This window comes from Hyposmocoma kahamanoa, unplaced genomic scaffold (assembly GCF_003589595.1).
Source record: "Hyposmocoma kahamanoa isolate Upper Pololo Valley unplaced genomic scaffold, ASM358959v1 94, whole genome shotgun sequence".
In the NCBI taxonomy this organism is placed as follows: domain Eukaryota; kingdom Metazoa; phylum Arthropoda; class Insecta; order Lepidoptera; family Cosmopterigidae; genus Hyposmocoma; species Hyposmocoma kahamanoa.
In genome coordinates this window covers 6,928,852-6,952,677 of record NW_020654878.1, presented here as the reverse complement: position 1 = coordinate 6,952,677, position 23,826 = coordinate 6,928,852, and the positions used below count along the sequence as shown (strand labels likewise).

At 35.7% G+C, this 23,826-nt stretch overlaps 1 protein-coding gene across 2 annotated transcripts; it reads right to left on the bottom strand.

Annotated features, from left to right (window-relative positions):
- Nucleotides 1-1,812: 1,812 nt before the first annotated feature.
- Nucleotides 1,813-23,250, bottom strand: LOC113237884 (eukaryotic translation initiation factor 4B). Of its 2 annotated transcripts, none has more exons than XM_026474589.1 (14): nt 23,226-23,250; nt 22,631-22,741; nt 21,429-21,622; nt 21,121-21,228; nt 19,506-19,591; nt 11,193-11,338; nt 9,680-9,800; nt 9,329-9,424; nt 9,124-9,209; nt 7,179-7,362; nt 4,219-4,303; nt 4,092-4,131; nt 3,431-4,017; nt 1,813-2,815 (listed from the first exon to the last, which is right to left on the bottom strand). In XM_026474589.1, exons 1-14 carry the CDS (start codon nt 23,236-23,238, stop codon nt 2,753-2,755), a joined length of 1,920 nt encoding a protein of 639 aa, XP_026330374.1. In that variant the 5' UTR covers nt 23,239-23,250; the 3' UTR covers nt 1,813-2,752. The 2 variants fall into 2 exon arrangements, with proteins under 2 accessions (XP_026330374.1, XP_026330375.1); XM_026474590.1 differs by having other exon boundaries at nt 11,193-11,335.
- Nucleotides 23,251-23,826: the final 576 nt, after the last annotated feature.

Here is a 23,826-nt window from a genome sequence, read left to right as displayed (position 1 = left end):
CGCGGAAGCGTTCCGGGCGCTGGAATTTTTGTTATGTGTAAGTATATTAATATAATGAAGTCTGCAGATCATTATCATCACATTCACGGTGCGGTGCATGCTTGGATTCGGACGTGCCACAACACAGTAAGAATTATAATAATTCGCAACCCGCGCGGCAATAGCCCTAACTAGACTAGACATAACTCATAGCCCATGAACTGCTGGCGTTCATCCAACACGCCATCGACACTATGGACGAGGTCAGCATCGTGCAGATCTAGAAAAACAGATTTGCAGTGTCAAAGCGCTGCTTTTCCGCACGCTCGGCAAGGCCGAGCAGATGCCATCTCGCCGGAGCGATGGAGGAGCGAAGAGTCTCCAGGACATCATTACGCTGTTTAAGGAGACCGACCCAGATGACGTGCCTGCTTTCGTGACGAAGCAGGTGCACAACCTGCACGGGTGTCACGTTCGACCATGTCGACGTCACCAGAGTCGAGAGAGACAGCTCATATGGATGTGTCACCGACCGTGGCCGTTGGTGCCGCGCGCGTTTCCCCGCGCCCCACCCCGGCGAAGACCCCTCGACGTGATTACGCTGCTGTTGCCGCTGCTACCCGACCCATTCATTGCTCCACAACCACAGGCCAGGCAACCAGCGCAGGGGAAGAAAAAAAGCGGAATCTCATCTCTGGAGCTGTGTCGTCAGTACCACAGAGAGGGGTACCAATACGACGAGGACGGCTTCAAAAAGGTGGAAAAGAAAAAGAAATACACTAGCCGTAACCTTAATGGCACCGCCTCGACATGGCCCCAACTATCTATTGCGTCCAGCGGTACCGACGACGTTGCTATACGTGCCACGAGTTCATTACTCTACAAAGTCTGCGGATATTGTGGCGTACATAGGTGACCGCCAAAGCTGTCCTGAGGGTCGAGCAGTTGGAGTCCCGCCACAAGTGAATTTTAATTCATTTGTGGTGTGAATTTTAATTCATTTGTGGTGAGAGTACTAACTCAACATCTGTAGACCTTCATGAAGGAGGAGTTTTGACCGAAGGGTTGACACCCTTCTGACCCTGTTCCGGCGTTTCAGAGGACGGCTATCGGACCCCCACGTTGTCACACGGCGCGGTCTGTACGTGTAAATAAATAAATAGTTTTTATCATATTATTGTGTGTTATTCTATAAGGTGTATTTTATGGGTCTTTTGTCACCTGAAAATAAATAAATAAATAAAAAAATTATCAATTACAAAAAGTAAATAATGGAAGTCAAAAACTAGCAGCACTTTAGTGAAACCGAAGAGTACAAAAACTCTTTTGAATATTGCAAAACTATGCTAATACACAATTTAAATCGGCATTTAAAAAAAAATGCGACTAAAACCGATTCATTCACGACTAAAGAATTGTTTAAATCGCGATATTTTTAGAGCAATCACATCTAAGCGAAAAATATTTCTTTGTAAGCTTTATAAGTAAATTTATCCATGACCCAACCTAGGCAGAACGGAAGCGAAATTCGCCTCGAGAAGGCGCGTGCAGTCGCGGGAACGGAATGAATTCGTAAGAATTCCCGTGACTTCGCCTTGAGCCTGTAGTAGGCGTTTATTTGTTCAGTCTAGACAGACGCTTGCAGTCGAAGTCATGCAGTTGACGACTGGACCGCATGCAGTCTATCTGTTAGAAGCCTTAAGCCTAAAATCAAGTTTTTTGCAACTTCAACGGACTAAACTACTACGCCATCTTTCAAATACATCTGGAATAAGGCATACGAAAAAACAGCAGACATGAGGATTTTGTAATAAATTTAAAATAATTTGTGGCTGTAAAAAGAGTAATTTATTTATAATTCACAATTAGAACAAAATGTACCAAACAAAATTGTTGAGATATTACAAATGTGTTTCACGGCATCAAATATTTGCCCGTTAAAACATTTCTTGTGACCAGGCCCTAACCTGCAGCACTTAGGTACTTACAATTTTTGTAAAACTACAATTTTTATCACGATATCTTAGGCACACTATGTTGATGCACATCTGCAATATACTTGCGCCTTAATATCGCAGCATTGATTAACAAATGGTGAGTGTAAAGATAAATAATACAATTAACATTCATAATAATCTAAATCAACTAAATATTTAACATAATATATACTAACATACGGGTATAAGATTCCCTATGGAGGCAATGCATCATTGGTATTCTAATTCCCTCGGGAAGAAGTATACTGCAGTAAATTAAAATATAATTAAGAAAGATTATTCACATAAAAAATATTTAAGAGCAGCACCTAATCAAATGCCAGTTTTCCAGGTTTCAATTCATATTTAATTGCTATCGGCCTTTTATTTTGCGACCTTACGTTACGTAAACCCTTAGAAAAATTTACACCAATCAATCAATTTGGTCACAAATGTAAGCCCCAGTCTTTATTGTGATTCCCCTGCCAGCTAACCATTTCAAAGCACAGATTAATTAGTCAGAAATGGAATGAAAAAGAAAAATGGTTTTGATAAAGGTGTGGTAGCTGTGCAGAAGTTGCAATAAAGACTGGGGCTGGCCTCGGAGCAGTGTGAGCATATAGCAATTCTAATATACACGTATATATCCACACCGCACTAATGAATAATCAAGTCCTATTACATAGCACAATTCAAGGTCTCCGTGCTTGAGTCCTACACGTTACACTTGATACTCGTAAATTTACACTTTACACTCGAGTCTTAGTAAACGGACACTTTTCTGGGAATCACGCCTGTTAATCAGATCCGCCGTCGTCGGCGTCCTCGAGGAAGCTGAATTTATTTGATCCTACAAAATTCTGAAAAGAGACAAAAATACTTAAGTCAACATGAATTAAAATTTAAGATAAAAATGTAAATTGGAAGGAACCAGTCTATCGTGTCTAACGAAAACACTGCAAGTCTCAGTAGTCTTTTGTAATTTCATTACAACAAGAATGTTTCGGCTTTCATGTAAGCAATTTACTCGTTTTTCAACAGGAATAGCTCATTTTGCAAAGTAAATTATTTTATTTTAGCCAATATATGGCAAGATAGAATTCTTTACAACTAATGAACAAAGTAAGTTCAAATGCATCTTTCATGTTGTTAACTTGAAAAAAATACATGACTAAAAATTTTTTGCAATTTTATCTCAAAAAGCAGTTTTTAACCGACTTTAAAAAAAGGAGGAGGTTATCAATTTGGCTGTATTTTTTTGTATGTATGTTACGCGATAATTCCAGTATTTGGCAACCGGTTTTGAGGAATCTTTTTTGTTGGAAAGAGGATACCTCAGTAGTGGTCCCATTTAAAATTTAATTCAAGAAAACAATTCCACCTCTAAGGGTGGATGACTTTTATGGTTTACTCTGTATTGATTTTTTAATAATACAGTTTATTGGTTAGACACGGTAGCAGTGATGACCACTTACCGGTTTTTCTTGTTCCTTCAACTTGGGCAGAGGTTTTTCTTTCTCTTCTTGGTCGTCGTCGTGTCGATCCCTCGAACGACTGGGACGCGCGCGGCCGTTACGCTCCTCGCGTTTTGGCTCGCGGTCGTCGCGCACCTTTTCGTTCTCTCTGTCCCCCGACGTGACGCGTGTCTGGCGCCTGTCGCCGGAATAGTCGTGCCGTTCACGGTCGTACGAGTCGCGTCTATCGTTATCTCTCTTCTCCCTGTCATCCTTGAAATCGCGTTTGTCGTCCCGCCCCCAGTCGTCCCTGCGATCCCTGTCATCTTTGTAGTCGCGTCGATCCCTGTCGTCTCTGTAGTCACGTTCGCGTCTGTCGCGATCGTCTTTGGAATAGTCACGTTTGTCTCTGTCGTCCTTTGAGTAATCGCGGCGGTCCCTGTTATCCTTGGAGTAGTCGCGGTTGTCTTTATCGTCTTTAGAATAGTCGCGCCGGTCCCTGTTGTAGCTGCGCGAGTCTCTTCCGCGATCATCGCGACGATCATCACCCCTACGATCATCACGACGGTCGTCTCTGCGGTCTTCTCTGCGATCCTCCCTACGGTCGTCTAAAAGAAGAAATGTATTTATAGCACTCGTTTCGTTACCAACGTTATCAAGTCACTTCAAAGAACATACTAACCACGTCTCGCAGTGCTGCGACGCTCACCGGAGTGATCATTCTGTAACCAAGCGTAGTATTAACAATATTTTATCACACCTACACTTATACATATATAATCTGTTATGTTAATCGTTATTTTGCGTACTCTACGACCCCATCGATCCTTTTCTTCGGTTGCACGTCGAGCCTCCTCTTCCTGCTTACGGAGACGTTCTTCTATTTCACGCTCCCTAAATAAAAAAAAATTCGTTACAATCTTCAAAATAAACCATATTACATATGGTATTTTACACTATACAAATGTTGGTATAGAGCGACCGGACCACACATAGAGATGTGGAACGGTGTCTAAATAACATTATAATCTAGCACCTTGAAGTAAAAACTTAACAACCATCAAGACTTTTATGTCTTGGCAATTGTCTTATGTGCAGGTACTACATTCTCCATATAAAATAATCGACTGTGAACTGGCAACCGGTACTATCTCAATTTTGACAACTTTCCAGGATTAAGAAAGAATAATTAATATAGCAATTAGTTTATTAAATAAATGACGCAAAAAATTTTTTCATCCTGCCAGTTCACAGTCAATATGCTACTAGGTGACACTGGGTGAATCTCCAATACCATGAAAAAAGTGTCTGCTTGTTATATGTTTATACAAAGACGAAAGGACTTGAAAATTAAATGTAATTAGATTTCTTGTTAACTGTTGCGTGAGGCGCAGTTTCCAAAATATTTCATTTAATCAATTTAAAAAGTATACAGGCCACAAGCTGTGCTAAACACCAACCACTATTATTCTTGTCCCAACACGACATACATTTAAGTTTTCGGAATAACTTATTTAAAAACTTACTTTAAAAATCAGGTTATGTTCCAAATTATACTGAAGTAAATAATTTTCAAAGGCGTGGTGGAAATAGTAAGAATATAATCATAAAATAACTAAAAATATGAGGTAAAAAAATTGTAACGAATTACGCGTCATTAAAGTTCACGTTTATTTCGCATCTATTACTTAAGAAAGTACGCAAGGGTGGAGAGAGGCCTTTTCTCACCTCACCCCGCACCTCCTTTCAGTCAATCGTGAAGTGTCAGCAAGGATAACGGACACGTTTTAAAGTAAAATAAATAATTGCTCCTCACTGCTGCATCTTGTCAAAAATAACGTCATTAGCTTTTTACTACATTATTCTGTAACTACATATTTAAATTATTATAAAAGTTTTATACATTGCGACAAATTTGTTACGATTTACTTAGGGTCCAACGTGGTGTTCATTTGCAAGCAATTCAGCAGGTTGCGACATGTTTTGTTCCTAAACGTCTTTGTCCTCAACATCATTATTCTGAATAAGGACGTATGCCCATTATGTCGTGACGACAGATAGTCGTGCAGTTTAAAGTCTCGTGGCTTGTATATTTAAATGAAGTAGTTCACACATAGAACAACACGATTAACTGTCGTTCACGCCTTTTTTGACAGACTGTCGCAATGGGAAAAGCTAGAACGAGAGTCGTCTTACGATAAATAAAACGTCACGATAAAATGTGACGACAGGTAATCGCAGCTTCAAACCATTTTGTTGTGCAAACGACAAGGCGGCTGCCATGAACCAATACACGTCGTCACGATCTAGTGGGAACAGCTAGACACGACAGTCGTTCAACGATAAAATAAAGGTCCACGACACAGTCACAACAGATAGTCGTGATATGGGAACAGGTTAGACGCGACAGTCGTCCAACGATAAATAAAACGTCACGACATAGTAGGAACGCGCCATAATACATGTTTCCGGTAGTACACTTAAACATAACCAGTTTTATGTGTAAAATGTTACGATATAATAGGAACGCGTCCTAATGCTTGATTGCATAATAACGCTTGTTGAGAGTAATGACGTGATGTTATTATTAATGGTAATTAACACTCAATAACATGAAAAATTTTCTAAGGAAATGTATAAATTTTAAATAATATTTTAATGGTTAAATTCCGTCCGCGTTGGTAATTTTATTGAAATATTTTAAAGTTTTAATACATAAAATAACACTATGAGTGTAAAATCTTCACAAATATAATATATTTTCAAAGAAGCGGTAGCCAATTGGTTAAGAGCATGCCACGGAATGCTAAGGTCGCTCGCGTTGAAAATTTTATTTCCATGTATTAATATTTGTTATAGATGCAAAATGCCAAATCCGATAACCAAAGAACAACGTGCACCCCAGCAAAAATTGTGCCAAAAACGAAAATATCTTGAAATAAAGAATTATCCCGATTTACTCGCAAAAGAGACAGAAAAACGGAAAGCTACATACTGAAAAAAAAAAAGACAAAAGTAAAACAATCGCTTAAAGATACAAAGAGAAAGGGCCTTTCCATCGTATGTTGTTTTTTGTAGTGAAACTAAATACATATTTTATTCAGATGTTATGTATAATAATAGATCATTATTTATATTATAATTTTGTAGTTTTTCTCATCAACCCTAATATAAAATATTAAAAAACCTCATTATCCATATCACAGTATCATTATAATATCAGCAAACATCATTAACCTTACCCAGTAACTCAACATTATTAACACCACATAAGTGTCGAAAAAACATTATTTACCCCAAAATATGCTTCTGTGACCAGTGCCTCAGTTATGTCCCGTTTTACTACCATCTAAAGTAACCAATAAGGCAATATTATTTGTGATAGCACGACATCCATTATAAAAAAAATGTTTCTAACAAAATAAATAATTGTCAAACAATCACCCCACTACTTCAATAAAATAAGACAACTTAAACAGCAACTAAAATAGAATAAGTGGATGGAGCGGAAAACTCAGCGTATTTTGCTACCTATTTAATTTATTACCTTAGTTATCTCACCTACATATGTTAGCATGATGCCAGCAGGCAACGGAGATAGATGGGCTAAATATTTATGAGCTGATGAAAACAGTGTATAAGTAAAGGAATAGTGGAGGGTAGACCGAGTATCTGCGAGTTGTATATACACCAACATTTAACGATTTTTTTTACTGCTTTTTTAAAGATCTAACATCAAGTCTTAATTCTATAGATAAAATAAACTTACTTGGCAGCAGTGTCGACTGGCTTAGCACCCCCAAAGACCTTCTCTGCAGGCACGGGTTTCGGAGTGGCCTTCTCTGGCGGTTTGTCATCGAGCGGAGCGCCGTCAGCAGGCTTTGTGGGGGTCTCCACTTCGCGGGGAACCGTGCGCGGCAATAGGTTGAGTTTTGGACGTTCGCGAGGTTTTTCTATTGGAAACGCATTTATTATTTACCTATTTGAGAAGGTTACCCACGTAACGTAAGTATATTAGGAAGCTATTTTAAGGTAGTAAAAAGGATGTGGTGGCGCGGCGTCAGTTCAATCAAACACGAAGTAACTTTCATTAAAGTTAATTACGTCACTGTCTTTTCTTATAACAAAAAGGTAGGAAAAGTAATTTTAGTTTACTGGGAAAATTTATTAAGCTCCTATTATTTATTACGTTTCCAAACCGTAATGTAAAAAAAAAAATGTTTCGCATTTGGTTCATGTCAGAAAAAGACACAACGGCATCCTGAAAATTATTACGGGCAGGTTTGGTTAGCCAATCCAAATACACTGGGTTGGGCAAGTCAAACCTGTGTTTACATTCAGGGTTATTTGTTACAACCTCGCAAGACAATATTGCTAATATCATAAACATTTGTTCCACGACTTTTTATAAAACATAATAAAGTTACCTAAAATAAACTTTTAAGTTTCTATTGTATTATCTGACACTTGTTAGATCTGTAACTGGTAGTAAGTTCAAACGTGCAAGCGTCCTCCCGTCGACCCCCACTCCTGCGTTTTGTTACAGAGATATCACTGTAGAGCGTTCTTAAATATTTATATTGAACGCAAAGCGTGACGAATTATTAAAAGTAATGGAACGAAAGATGTTGTTTATGATGTTAGTAATATAGGCTTGCGAGGTTTTTAGTATTTTGCAAATAAGCCTGTAAATTAAATAATCAGTTTTAGTTTGTATAGTTTTATTTTAGCGTTTAGTTTGTATAATAAGTACTATACTACTACTATTACTATACTAGTACTATTTTAAGTTAAAATGTTTTACTAACGAGTCATTTAGGTCTGTGATACCCGAAATAAAGAAATTCCATTCTATTCTATTATTTTACTTGTGATGCAAATGCCTACAGTCTAAAATTAGAGAAGGATGGTGTTGCTAATTTACACAGCAGCAACTAAAAACGTCATTATGTGATTTTTTTAATATTAAAAAAAAAATTTATAAAATTTTTATACTATTTTTTTTAAAATAGGCGCCTTGTCGTCGAGTTGCGGACACCAGCCCGTTACACCAAGTACCAAAGTGATTTTTTTACTAATGATAACAAAATTAACAAGTACGCTGTATATATTAGATTGCGTTTACTCGGATTGATGCAGATTAATGGTAGGCTAAGGCGAATTGTCATTTTCTAACACACTGCCTAATACAAACAGGGTTTTGATGACTGTTTGCTCTAGATAAATGGTACACCTACTCTTGTCTACTGTGTTCGGTTCTTGTGAATTTTGATTTTCTCATACAAATATGCAATTGACTGCGCACTTTTTGTATTAGTAGACCAGTTTCACGCCATTTATTTTTTAACCAAAACTTGTTCGTTATTATAACAATACCTATAAATAACTACATTTTGCTACACCCAGTGTTATAAGAATGTGGTAATTAATGTAGGAAAAACAAGCCACTAGTGGACATACCGTGTGTGCTTGACTGGTTTATTTAGATTCTTATACATGTTTGGGTCATTGTTCATAAATTAAGCTAGGTACGTACATTTCATAGATTTGTAATCATTTAGTGCTTGGAAAGTGAGCACCAGTTTTCCCACTTAAATTCGAAATGGCTCATAATGCGTCATTGTTAAATCCACGAGGAGTATGGTAACTGAATCCTCACATTAGTAACTACAGTCATAAATAAAGTTTGTTGACTATAATAAAAGAGTATTTACCATCTCTGGGAGGGTCTCGGTCACGATCGCGGTCGCGATCACGATCGCCAAATCCTCTTGATCCAAATCCTCTGCCTTCTCGATTCCTGTCGTATATAATTAAGATCTTTCAAGGCACGTTAAGGCTATTTCCACTTTGTAAAAAATCTAGATGTTTAAAGACTCAAATTTTTTTTTGAAATTTTGGGTATTACAAAATATTTACCCAAATCCCCCTCCTTCACGGTCCGCGGTGCGGAAGCCATCGCGTCCGCCGTAACCGCTGCGCTCGGTGTCTCGGCCGAAGCCACGCTCCCGGCCACTGAAAATGAAAGCAATTTGTTAAACCATGGCCGATATTGCCGCACTTGTATAGCAAGGTAGCGTTAAAACTTCTCTAGACAAGGGTTATTAAGTTAGTAAATCATACTGCTTCACTAATCCCGTTATTGCGACGATATTTTCTTTTGCTGCTCAAGCAAATTCTGAAAATATTCAAAAAATGTAGGCGATTGCTTGATTGAAAATCTAATCATATGTTTGTAACGTAACTGGACATCAAATGTATTGTAATTACCGATCTTCTCCGAAGCGATCGCGACCAAAGGAATCCCGACCTCCGTACGGCGTACGTGCTGGCTCGGGCGGTGCCGGCCGGTCGCCGTCACGCCATCCGCCTGGTCGGTTGTCTGCGCTCGCTGCCAATATTGTGCATATTTTTTATCATTAAAGATACGAAATGCAAACTTAAGATATAAAAAAAAGTCAGGTGTGGTTTCAACAACCACATTCATTTATCAAAGTTTGACACAAATTCACTCAGTAATTTAGCTGTAGATCTCAAAGCAAGCTGAAGACTAGTCTGAATTGAGTTGCGATTAAACGTCGTGTCACAGATTATGCTAAAATTGCGGGTCACAGGAAATTTCCAAAGACACACAGGGCTAAATCTCGTCCTTAAAAGGAGTCCCAAACGAAGCCCCAATGTCCGTGTTTCTGGTTTTCCTGCCGCCGCTGTCAGCAGCGCCCCCTGCTGGAGGGTGGAGTGGTGACCACAGCGCACCGATGACCTTTACTCAGACCTTCCCGAGACAGACGGAGTAACGCAATGATAAATGTTTATAAACACTTTAACGCTAATATTGTGTTATGTAAATACAACAGGAGTAGGCTTGTTCTTAAATGAAATATCTAGATATACAAGTAGGTTAAATTTGGTTTTCGTTTTGCTGTTTATAAACCAAATACCAGTGTACTCTGCATGTGTGTCCCAAGTGCGACATTACAGCTTGCTTTAAATTGCAACAGCTACTCATCATCGTGATTTCAGAAATAGTTGTGTCTTAGTCCTAATTTTAATTTCAGATGAACAGCAGTCATCGGATAATACTTTACAGACTAAGTAATTATCCAAAAATATACACATATATGTAAAAACAATGTACATTGACTATAGCCAGTTAAAACGGCCAATGTGAAAAAACCAGCAATAACAGTTTAGGCAAAAATTGCACGCTCAATAATAAAGTGACGCAATTAGATATTAATTTTTGGGTAACTGTCAAAACATGTTATAACGTCATCAGCCATTTACTTTATTTATTTAAATCTTAAATATTTCCGTTCACCGTTTCGGACTATTAACAAACAACAACACGGTTTATATCGAACATTGGCGGTTTTTACGTTTGAATGTCACTCAAGTTAAATAAAACGTAAACCAACACAAATACAATATAGATTAAAAATTGTATACAATATACAAAGTTTTTCATTCTCCTTTAAAATTTATCGAAATTACTTGAGAAGTGTTGTTTGCTAAGCGACGATATAAAATTCTATAGAATATGAAAACAATATACTTTTCCTTAATTGAAGTTTGATTGAATAAATTGAATTGTGTCACTTTAATATTGAGGGTGTGATAATATTTACGGCTATCAGCCCCCGTAGCATGCCACCACGATAAAATTATTATATCCACACTCAGCCGTCAAATACAAGTGATAAAACAGTTATTTTCAAATTTGATCACAATCGCGCGCGCCGCGATTAGTAATACAATACGATTAGTAGAACAAAAAACTTACAGTCTCGCTCGCGGTCTCGCTCACGATCTCGCTCGCGATCACGATCACGATCACGTTCGCGGTCCATCGGTCTGCTGCGCGTTTGCGGTTCGGCACGTGGCCCAGACCGCCAGTCACCCATGGTACGCTCTGGGTCGTATTCTCTGCTGGACCATTAAATAGTATTTATGAATCAACAACGTGTACAAGAATCTTTTATGGGCACATTTTTATGAATGAAAAATCACATATTTTGCGTATGAATACTGCCCGACTGCACTTAAGGAATTCAACATACAAATTTATATATTTCTGGGTACTGGTTGAACTAATGTACTATGAATGGCGCATGGGTCTTGTATCATTTCGACTCATCCGAAGAACAAAGTGCGATGTGATTAAACAGCGAAAACAGGTTACAACATAATCTCGTTATTCAAAAGGCCTATATAAAGGTGTTTCAGATTTTTTATGTCTTTATTATTTCGTTTCGGAAATATAAAATCGAACAACAGTCGATCTTGACTGTGAATATCCGCAGTCAAGAACAACGAACCAAATGTATAATGCCTCGAGAATAAGCAGCATCTTGCACATAGGTCATCATAGGGCATCTGGCACATTTGTTCTATGGATGAGTCGATTTATGTGTGTGCGTTGATACCTCAACGTGACTCATTTTAATGACACTAGAAAACTAAAAGATACAAGAAAAGGGCTATTACCACTGTTTGGACTATTTTATAAAACGTGTATTATTAGGCAAGTATCCTATATAGCAATTTATTATCAACGACCAGTGCAATAGGCAGAAATAGATGTTATTTTCGTATATAATCACGCACAAATAAATATTCGTCTGTAAATTATTGACTACTCTGGACAATTAATCATCCTTCAAATTGGAATATACTTAGTGTATAATAAATTCTTCACGATTTGTGTCCTACTGGTTTCACTAATGGTCATTGTAAGTTCAATGTAAGAAACCCCTAAAAAAGTTCCCTTAAAAATTAAAACTAGTGAAACTGGTCAACAACGGGGCGAAGAATTGAAAAGACAAGCTCTTCTTCTTATTATACATTAATGTAGAGAGCATTATCAAAAAGAGCTCTAGCTCAGACTCTTACCTTTTTATCTACATGTGTAACTTTAAATGATATTATTTAAGGCTAAATTGTTGTTACTTTAATATAAAATAAATAAAGGTCTTTATTATTATATGTCTACTTTAATCTGAGATGTAAAGCAAATTGGATCCTGGTATATGGAAACTTATGTATGTAGATATGTTGATAAATGTATCGTATCGTTTTCGAGCACGAATAAGAATTCGTCAAATTTTCAAAGCATGTTGTTTCATTTATATATTTGATATCATGTGACGGGACGAAAAGTCGTGGGTATGATGGTAAGCGACACGCTTGGCCATAACGGTGCCGTGCCACTTAGAGCTTTAAATTGCAAAGATCTGTGGGGCATTGCCACTTCACCAGTATCCTCACCCTTCAAAACCGGGACGCAGTGATGTTCACATTACCGCTTGGCAGAAATAAGTAAGCTAGCGGTACTTCCCTGGACGATCTATTTAACAAGGAGCTCTACTGCTACTATATTATATATTGAATATTTTAATATAAGTAAATAGGATGTTTGATATAACTTTCCTCATGTTGAAGACTAATCTATATACAAAGAAATAGTCTGTCTATTTCCATCATACTCATGTGAGTAACTACTCTGTAAGTGGTTCCATTATTTATTATTATTCTATCGCATTTATACACCAGAGACAATTTTCGTTTTACATATCAAAGTACGAAGATGCGAGTTTGTAAATATACAAATACGTACACCAATGACGCATGTTTTAATTGCGCGTTTACAATTGAAAATAGACAGGCAAATTTTTTTGAGTACATAAACAGTTACATGCAACATAATTGCGCAATTTTCTATTTAAAATTTTTGACATAGTTCACAACTGAATTTTTATTACACTCAAAGTTGTCATACAAAAGATCACTTTTAAACTGTAACATTAAAGATTTTATCTACACACATATCATAAACCCTCTATGATGTGTTCAAAAATCGCAAATTACGACCAGCATAAAGTTAAACTGTTTTGTTAGAACAAATTTCTAATCTGTGAAAATGTCATTATTGCTTAATAATGACATCGAATTTGATTTTATTATTTATTACATTCAAATTTCGAACATCTCTGAAAAATAATTTGATTGGAGATGAAGCTTTATTCGAAATGAAATGTCAATAGCAAACAATTTAGATTTTTTTGCAAACAATTTTGACAATTTCACATGTTACTTCATATCCTTAGAGGATAGAAAAAAATAAAGGAAAGGAGCTGCTCTATCTACGGAATAAACGTCCCAACCCAAACCAAAAATGTCCACCACAAATGACGGATTTCTTTAGTGTTGTACCATAATCATCGATAAGTCTATATCAACATGCAAATGTATGGCTTGAATGTTGAAACTGTTTTTTTGTTATGTTTGTAATTTGTATAGTTTACTGTATTCAAAGTATAATTTAAAGTAGATCAATATTTATTGTCATATGGGAATATCCGGGATGATAGGTATGAGATTTTGAATTTGTTGTCTGCATATTCTGCACTTCAATTAACATTCTAGGAGTATCTGGCTGTACTGTTGGCTGTAGAGTAAACAAGTAATCTTGCAATATATATTGGTCGAGCCTAAGCCAAAACGAGCGCAGCAAATAGATATATAGCTAGTGTTGCTGTCTACACGCTCGGCAAGTATGAAAAAGAGCATTACAAACGGCCATTGTGTTGTGTAGCTGCCCACACGTTAGTCGCTGTCAGTTATCATTTACATCGAAACTGTATGGGATGACGTACAAGTTATTGGAGCTGCTGCTATTTATTATTGGGCGCCTATAATTATTACGTAAGTGCATCTAATATATGTTATATAATGTTAGAGTTGTCGGTAACGAGTGGATGGTTTTAAGGAATGGAGAATGCCAGCAATGTCTCTCTCACTTGTTTACGCAAAATTAAATGTAAAATTATTTACGAATAAATACGATGATGGAATTGCATTATCATGCAATCTAGTTACATTCAAAGTTCTATTAAAATGTGACTCTTCAAAATGGAGCGAACAGACGAAGGTGATATTTGTTTCAATGTTTATGTTCGGCAATCCCACCAAACCATTCTTTCTTTCTTTTTTCATTTGTAGTTAAACTTTAAAAATAATAATAATGAAAAAATAAAAACCTCGTAGTGAATTGCTTTAATAACAGCATATTGATAGTATGTCTGCTTACAAGAGGGTTGTTCTTCAAAAGGGGCAAAAAACGTCTTCCGGTCAATTATTTTAATATACTAAAATTTCATGACACAATTAATAAGCTTTTTATATATATTTACCATTATTTTACATGTTACCCAGTTTAAAAAATACATCTTTGGTTTAATTTATGAAAAAAAAATCAAAAACGTCGCTAAACGTCATTTTACTCCTATTCCTATGACGTCTCTTAACACAACATTTGTTCACAAATAATTTATTAAATACTTATACATTCTAAAAATTTTATGAATGAAAGTTTAATAAATTAACCTTCGTTTAAAATAAAAACCTCTTCAAATACTTTGCATGGTTAACTTAAACTTCAATTCAAATTATTGCTACAAGAAAAACGTCATTTGTCGCAGTAACGTTGTTAAATCTTATTATTGAACGACGCATTTTCGAACGCATCTTTAATACACCTTCCCGGGTGTGCGGGAGGGGCCTTCAGTCGGCGGAGACCTATTGGTGAACGAGCACGTGCGGGTCTGAGAGCTGTAAGTAATTTTTTATAGTTCTTCACATTTTGTCATTAAAAATATCATTTGTGTTTCAACCTAAACTCCTTAAATGCACATACGTAATATTTTCGTTTGTATTTTATTCAATAGCCAGTGGCAAATGAATTCATTTAGTCTAATCATAACGGTTTTTTAATGCTCACAGACAAGTCCATACAGGTTTTTTCCTCAACTCGTCATTCTATGCTACATCATTGTCGGCACTTATCCGATTCGCCGTCATCGCAATACCGGAATAAATATATGTTTTATATTATCAGTCAATTGTCGTCCCAACACAGTAATATAACTAGAATAACCTGGAATTATTCTGAAGCTGGGCACGGAAAGGGTGCTCCTGATGGCGTTGGTGGTACAATAAAAAGAGTAGCAGATCAAATGGTGCATTTTGGTTCAGATGTTGGAAATTTTGATGAGTTTTACAAAATCATGGAATCAAGATTAGAAAATATTATAATTCAAAGAGTTTCAGAGCAAGACATAATTCAGAGGGAGAGATTGATTCCTGAGCAGTTGAAACCATTCAGGGGCACCCTTTCTGTACATCAGGTTCTTTGGGACGCGTTCAGACCTAAAATCACTATGAGAAATATGAGTTGCTTCCTATGTGATGCTGGTGAAATTTGCTCCCATGGTAAGCATCTGGGTTATATCAATAATAAGTCCTTTAGAAATCAGAACGACGATCTTGATTCTTGTGTAACTCCCCTGGCAAACACTAAGCGTAAATCTCAAAATCATAACAAAATTCAGATTATTTCTAATGTTCTTATTGATGTCACTAATAAGACTCAGCTTCAGTGAAAATTGACCCATTTTGATTATTCCAATTTAGTTGATAATAATTGCGATTGGAATTAAGATGATAATACGTGATATTTTTTGCGTGAAATCTTTTGAATCCTAAAATTGTAAGTAAAAGTATACTATTTGAAACTTAATATTTGTCTATCCTGTGTGTAGATCAAGGATATTACGGGGATGAGGACGCAATGCGGATGCAGATATGAATATTTTTAAGAGATATACATCACGTAGCTAAAATATGTGGAACTCTCTTAATAATTATGTCCTTAATTGAAGAAGTTAATCTGTGATTTTTTAAAATAATTACCAAATTACTATTACCAAAGAAAAACTAAATCCCGTATTACAGAACATAGCTCAATACTAAAGCATTACTTAAAACTAGATTCAAGCCAGTTGATTGGTTGAAACTATTTTTTTTATTTCATCAGTACTCAAGAATTACTTAAAAGTAGATCCAAGCCAGTTGATTTCTTGAAACTATTTTTTTTTTATTTGATTAATACTCAAGCATTACTTAAAATTAGATTCAAACCAGTTGATTGGTTGAAACTATTTTTAAGTAACGCTTGAGTCTTGGTAGACGTTCTATAATACGAGACTGAGTCCTTTATTAGCTAGATGATTAAGTTATTTGAGTGTGACAGTTTGTTTTTAAGAAATATCTAAGTACCTACTTAGCTTCACAGTTACGTATTTATCGCCTCACGCTAATAATTTAAGATTGTCATTTACTTTGAATCCTTTGTTTAATAAATAAATATTATATAATATACTTAATAAATATTTTGATTACTTAAATGTTTTTTTATTGTTAAATACCCAAAAATGAAAGATTTTAGATCATTGTCTGCAACACGGCGTCATTATTATACAAGCTAAAGTCATTCTCAGTGCGTGGTGTCATTAGTATCAACGTGAATAATTAGAAATTTACAAATATTACGAAGAATAATGAAAATTAATACGTGCCTTTCATAAAATAATCTTTTAGAGTATGCTTACATTGCATTTAGCTTGATAAAAATAGCTTACATAAAGGTTCTAAAAAATATATGAAAACTTAACAAAAATAATTTATTTCGAAGAACAACCCAAGAACAACACTATCTCAAAATATTCATATATCAACAGTCTTCAAAATATACTAATAAACAGGCAACCTAAAGTAACCAAAGCAAAATTCGGCAAGACTTATGAATAAACTACTTAAATGAGTCTAATTACAGGAGATATTTGGGCTATTGTATGATTTATAGACAAAAAATAAAACATGCCCGTGTTATGTAACATTCGGTTGATCTCCGCCTTTTCTACTACCGTACCCCTCAATGCCGCAGCGACGCTTTTTAATCAATACTTAAGTGTTCTCAGTGTCAATATTTTTGTCCAAATTTATTACAATTCATGGGAATAATTCAATAAAACATTGGTTTTGACATCTCATGTACTTCCCTTTTGACAACCGGATACGGATGTCAAAGGGTACTCCAAAAATGGTAAAATCAGGACAGTTGGCATTTAAGATGACGTTACGTATTTTTGATTCTTATCTTTCCTATATATTTTAGTTAAACAAAGACAATAAAATGTTTATGTTTTTAACATCTAAATGCATCATGTACATATAACGTCTGATTTATATATGTCAATATAACATGTCGTAACATGTATAAATGTCGTAATGTCGTAAACCTGTTGGTTTCTATAGTCTAAGATTTCGACATTGAAAACATAAACATGTTATTGTCTTTGTTTAACTATTGCGTGCCGTCTTAAGCCAAAAGAGATAGCATTACATTGGTCTGTGTCAACACGGGAATCGAAAATACGTAACGTCATCTTAAATGCCAACCGTGTCCATTTCGCAGTACATGATACGGTTGTCAAAGGGAAGTACATCAAATGTTTTGAGATAGTGTTGTTCTTGGAAGCGTACATATTATCGATGTTCTGTTATTAAAATAATTCAGTACGAGGTTCTTATTATTTTATTATTTTTACTATTTAAGTTTACCTACAAATCAAAAAAGAAAAAAGAATGGTTAGAAATCATACCGCCGAATATAAACATTGAATCAAAGACTATTTTCATTTATTCGCTTCATTTTGAAGAGTCAAACTTTAACATAACTTTGAACGTAACTAGATTACATGATAATGTAATTTCATCATAAGGTTTGTTGGTAAATAATTTTATATTTAATTTAGATTAAACAAGACTCATTTACTAGGCATTCTCAGTTCCTGAAAACAAAATTATCCACTCGTTTCCGATTTTTGTCGCACTGACAACTCTAACTACTAAAAATTCTTATTTTATAAAGCCAGCAATACAATGACCATGTTGGTCCAATGTTGCCGGGTGAAGGCCAATACCAACGTATAGACAACCTATTTGCCTTGCCTTGCCATCGTCAGGTGTCACCGCCTAGCTAACCGACTGAAGGCGAGTGCTAACGTGTATAGAGCTCACTCGCAGTCGCTCATGACTACTTGTCTCACTTCAGAGAAGTGTCGATTTTTCTGCACAAATCAAAGACGCTCTGCCAATAGTAGTCAATTGACATTGTATAATCAGACATTTGCATGCTATTTAATATATCCATATCCGAATTGTCTATCCTAAGGTTGCCTGGAAGAAATTGCTACATAGCAATAAGGCCGCCTGTTGCACATTGACTTACTACTACTATTATACTTAAGCTATTGTATTGTATTTTAATTGTAATTTTATGTGCAATAAAGAATATTTGATTCATTATATGCGAAAAATGTTTATACTAACACTGTCCCTTCTTAGATCTCCTATTATACCATGTTTCAAGCAAATAAATGTACGATAATAATATTATTATTGATAATATTACTACTTTTATTTCCAAAATTCAATGGAAGTATTAAAGATTCACTTAAATCAGTCACTGATAATAATATAAATACCTAAAAGCTTACACTATTTGGAATCTGTTTAAAAACTTCTCTTTGAAAATATTAATCTTGAAGTTGGAAATGTATAGGATTTATATTTCAAAGTTTTCTCTTTTTTATATACTCTCAAATCACTTTTTTTTTTCTGTGCAAATTCACTTTTCGTTATATTTGAGTATTTGTAAACGCCAAACAATAAATTCAAAATTTCAAGTGACTTTCTGTGTGTGATATTCCCGGATCCCGGATATTATTAAATGTTTGCTGTAAATAATGACTTATCGATAGATTATGGTACGACACTAAATAAATCCGCTATTTGTTCGTTAAATTTTTGTAGAATGCACGTTCATTCCGTAGTTAGGGCAGCTCCTTTCTTTTATTTTTTTTTCCATCCTCTAAGCTTGATATCGAACGATATGATAGTTGGGGCCGATTCTAATTTGTCTATGAATTAAAAATAAAAACTACGGTTGTGGGACATGCGCGAGAAAAGTTTTTATTAGCCGCCATCTCGCCAGTCGTAACATGCGGTCCCTGAACACATCACAGAGAGCTTATAATATGTGTGTAGATAAAGCAATGTATGTAACTGTACATAATTAGGCATTACAACACTCGTGAGATGTTTTTATGAAACTCGCCTGTCTCGTATTTTAATGCCTTCATATTTTAATGCCTGTAAGTCACATAAACGACTATAGTTTGTACAGATAAATTACCTCTCACGGTCGTTCCTGCCGCCCATCCTACGGCGGTCGTTATCCTGTGTGGCCACCTCTATTCTTATCCGCCGCCCGCTTATTGTCTGCTCAACAAAAGGGACTAGTTTAAAACATTGTTACTACACCATTATGGCCGCTTTCATTGGTATTTACTTTTGGCTTGGTATAAATTTGTAATAATAATAATCTCTAAGTTGTTCAAACAATAAGTGGAAACAAAGGACAAGATCACAGTTATCTACTGTATAAGAAAAGAATAAAATCTTGGCAAAAAATGTAACCTATAAGTTGCACAAATGCCAGTATAAAATTGAGCAGTTATAGTCGTCAGCCAATAAGAGGCCAAATTCGACAGCTAAAGAAGGCGTTAGTATGCAAATGTAGTAATGTAATGTTTGAATGCAATCAACGAAACAGTAAACAAACAATTATTAGCATAATTAAGTTTAACAAAATACATAAATTTATTGAAACATTACAAAATATGACAAAACATATTTGAAGCACTGTTTTCGCACGAATCACAATATAAAATGCAATTTTGAGTTACTCCGAAACGTCCTGAAAACATGTACCTGCTAAAGATATTTTTTTTTAATAATAGTGTTGTAAGCAATTAATCGCCGAATTTCACCGAGTCACTTTGATTTCTCGGAAAAAAATGACTTATTAAATATTAAAACAAAAATGTATAAAAATTGGTGTATTTTAAATAATTATGTATATAACATCTCTGACCACACTTATTGCAAATAAATTTTAATTCATCAAATTCGAATCAGATCCCTAATCAGAATTCGAATCAGATTCCTAGCCAGATTTGTATTTCCTTTTCTTTTTTGCAAATTTTGAATTGGCAACACTGATATCAATTCAGCGGCAGTCTTTCGCCATCCTGAAATATGACTGTGCGCTTGGTGATTTTTGGTCTATATTTCTTGTGACTCGGTTTTGCTTTTGGACTGTTCCTGTTTTCTGAATTATTAACATTATTTGAGATTGTTTGTTCTTTCATTGACAACTTTTAACTATAATAATAATAATAATAATAACGCACACATTCAACATAGCCCCGCACTAGGGAAACCCTGTGTCGCGGGTGCCATGGACACACACATAGACAACCACAAATTACACCCAAACTCACGAGAGAAATAAATGTAGGCCATACAAATATTTCTCCCGGCCCGGGAATCGAACCCGAGGACCTCTGCGTGGCAGTCCGGTATGGTAACCGTTGGGCCACGGAGGCAGTTCAATAACTTGTTGCCAGCCCAATAATTGAAAATTTATGTTTCTTGGTATTTTAATCTTTTTAAGTAGTTGTTTTATCGACGAACATACTTGTTTACACTAAATTGTCGTAATAAACCATTTATGAATATTATAAAATCAAAATTAAAAGAATTGGATACAATTCATCAGAATGTGGGTCAATTTTACGAAAATGTTATTTGTTAAAATTTGTTATTTATTAACAGCTGAGCGAAAATTTGATGAGTAATAGAGAATACGAGAAACTACATTGAACTTATTAGTGGTAAGAGAAAATTTATTTTTTTATTATTTAGACACAACAATTTAGACTAAAAATAAAAAGATTTAGGCTTACCAAATCTGATATATTCATGGCATTAATAAGACTCTCCCTGTCTTCGAAGTCTACATAGCCATACCCCTTAAGGCGGTCACCTTCACGTGGCAATCTCAAGCTGGTGATCTGTTTTGATAAACATTATTATTGTTATGGAATAATGAATAAAGTTAACAGGATATTCGCTTTGCATCAGACCTAAGATTATTTCTATCTGTCTCAGGTACTTCATGTCATTTGTAAAGTAGATAAACTGGTGAAATTTAACTAATCTCATAAAAATTGAGTAAAATACCCAACTGACAAAAAGACACAAAGATTTGCACCTTCAATCCGGCAAACAGTTCCGTGATGGCGCTCTCATCGACGTCATAAGGCAGGTTTGAGATGTGAGCGATGAAGGGTGGACGTCGTGGTATGGACTCTTCGTCCACGGCCAGACCGCCGCGCGCCGCGCGTGACGCAGATGGCAGCACAACTGGCTGCCGCGATCGCGTTCCATAGCCATAGCTCTCCGTTGCTGTCAGACATATATTTCTATATATCGGATTACTTTGGATAACATGTTATCCCAACTGTAACTTATGTTAAATTGTATCTTAAACAATAATAATAATAGCGCACACACTCAACACAGCCCCGCACTAGGGAAACCCTGTCGCGGGTGCCATGGGCACACACATAGACAACCACAAATTACATCCAAACTCATGAGAGAAATAAATGTAGACCATACAAATATTTCTCCCGGCCCGGGAATCGAACCTAGGACCTCTGTGTGGCAGTACGGCACGGTAACTGTTCAGCCATGGAAGCAGTTAAACAAGGGACCTGTCTCAATAAATTGTTTTATTACTAATTCTTCAGACAGGCACCATACACATAAACAAAAAACTTTGGTGGTGTTTATTACATCACATGTTATGGACAACAAATGTGGTCAAAAAATATTTCCAAGAAATAAGAACAAAGGAGTTTAACAATTTCATATCACAAAGTGCTTGATGTTGTTTACATAATTAATAACATACAATAACAATATAGGAGGACTAATTAATGATACAACTTGTATATTATTATCACTACATAAATATAAAATAGACAAAATTGATACTAATTTTCAATAGAACCCTCAGTAAATTAGGGAGCAGGCCAATGAAAGATTAGTCTGAATTGAGTTATGACCTTGGCCATCTCGTAATCGTGCTAAAACTGCTGGTCATGAGAGTTTCCAACAGCTGCAAAGTCTGTGCCTCCACTGAACCTCATAGGCCTAGTATCCTGAGCTAGACTTTGCACAGTGATTTCTAGTTCTCCCACCTTCTGTGTAACAGAAGCATCCAGCTAGAATGTACTTACAAACACAAATGACCTTTCCTCAGACCTTCCCGGGGCGGAGGGAGTGACGGGCACCCTGCTTGTGCACCCCAAGTACGAGATTAACATTGGCCTGCCATAAACCCTCATGTCATCACTGGGTTGTTTAAAGAGAACAATATTAATCCATACGAAAACAAAGCTTACTTACGTTCTTCATCTACAGAGTCGGCCCAGCTGTTTATTGTCGGTATGGTAGTAGGTTCCGCAATAATGTCTGTGATGCTGGCTGGGATCCATTTTGCCTTCTTTGATTTCTTGCCTGTAACATACACAAATAATCAAATTTCACTGGAAATTGACAGCGGACGTGGACTCTCAAGAGGAGGCCGATGAAATGATGACGCATAGCTTATGAACAGTCAGCGACCTACTCCGATTTTGGAAAGCGGTTATTCGGGGACACATGATAGGATACTTTGCGTTTGTGAAACATCTGTTCAAGTTCACTTTTTCTCACCTCTTGCCACCTATTCTAAACTAGTTCTACAGCTAGAAAACCACTTATCCATGAAAATAAAGTGTTCAAAAAGTTCAGAAATGTGGCCACGCGGTAAATCCAAACGTCCGCAAAGGTGAAATGATGACACGTTAGCATTATTAGATAACTTCAGAAAGGGTTTAAAATAACTGAGTAAAGTACACGCATCTCATGCAAACACATTTGAATAAAGAAAATTGAGAATAAACAGAGAAATACACTAAAAATGTAGAAAAATTCACGTGACAAAATTATAGAAACTAACCTGTAGCGGCCATATTACAAGGCTGGGGTATGTGTTGCCATTAACAAATATATATCTACCTAAAATACAATCTCTAGATTATGTCAGCAAAATGGGGAATATTCTCCATAAAATTTAAATCTTCAAAAAGCTTCAAGGTTTCTCATGTTCTTTGTTCTTCATTCTTCATAGTGTTGTGTTGAAATTTGGTCTCACTAAACAAGTGACATATCAGTAGAAATTGAGGAAAATTTATAATGTATTATTATTTTAAATGTTTAAGAAAGTGGAGATGAACTAAATTGTTGGAATTAGTCGCATTTATTTGATAAATTTAATTATTAGTGATACTGAATAAAATAACGGATTTCTATTCATATATATGTCCACGTGTTAAGTATCGATTTTTAGTATTGGCAACCTCATTTTTTTTACAATAATACACAATGTTAACTCATTTACATCAGTAATCGAAAAGTCCGGTTTTTAAACTACGGATAGTAAGTAAGATTGCGCCAATAATTAAGAATTTATTTCAAAACTTTTCGTTAGGTAAATAAATAGCACTTCGAACTAGATAAATAATAAAAGTTTAGTTAAATCGCCATAAACGAACTATTGA

What these genes read in the sequence shown, in the direction of transcription:
- LOC113237884 (XM_026474589.1), bottom strand. An exon ending in GGCAGGAACGACCGTGAGAG is followed by an intron (nt 11,339 to 19,505) that starts GTAATTTATCTG and finishes TTAATGGTCCAG; the next exon opens with CAGAGAATACGACCCAGAGC. An exon ending in GCGAGACCGCGAGCGAGACT is followed by an intron (nt 9,801 to 11,192) that starts GTAAGTTTTTTG and finishes CAATATTGGCAG; the next exon opens with CGAGCGCAGACAACCGACCA.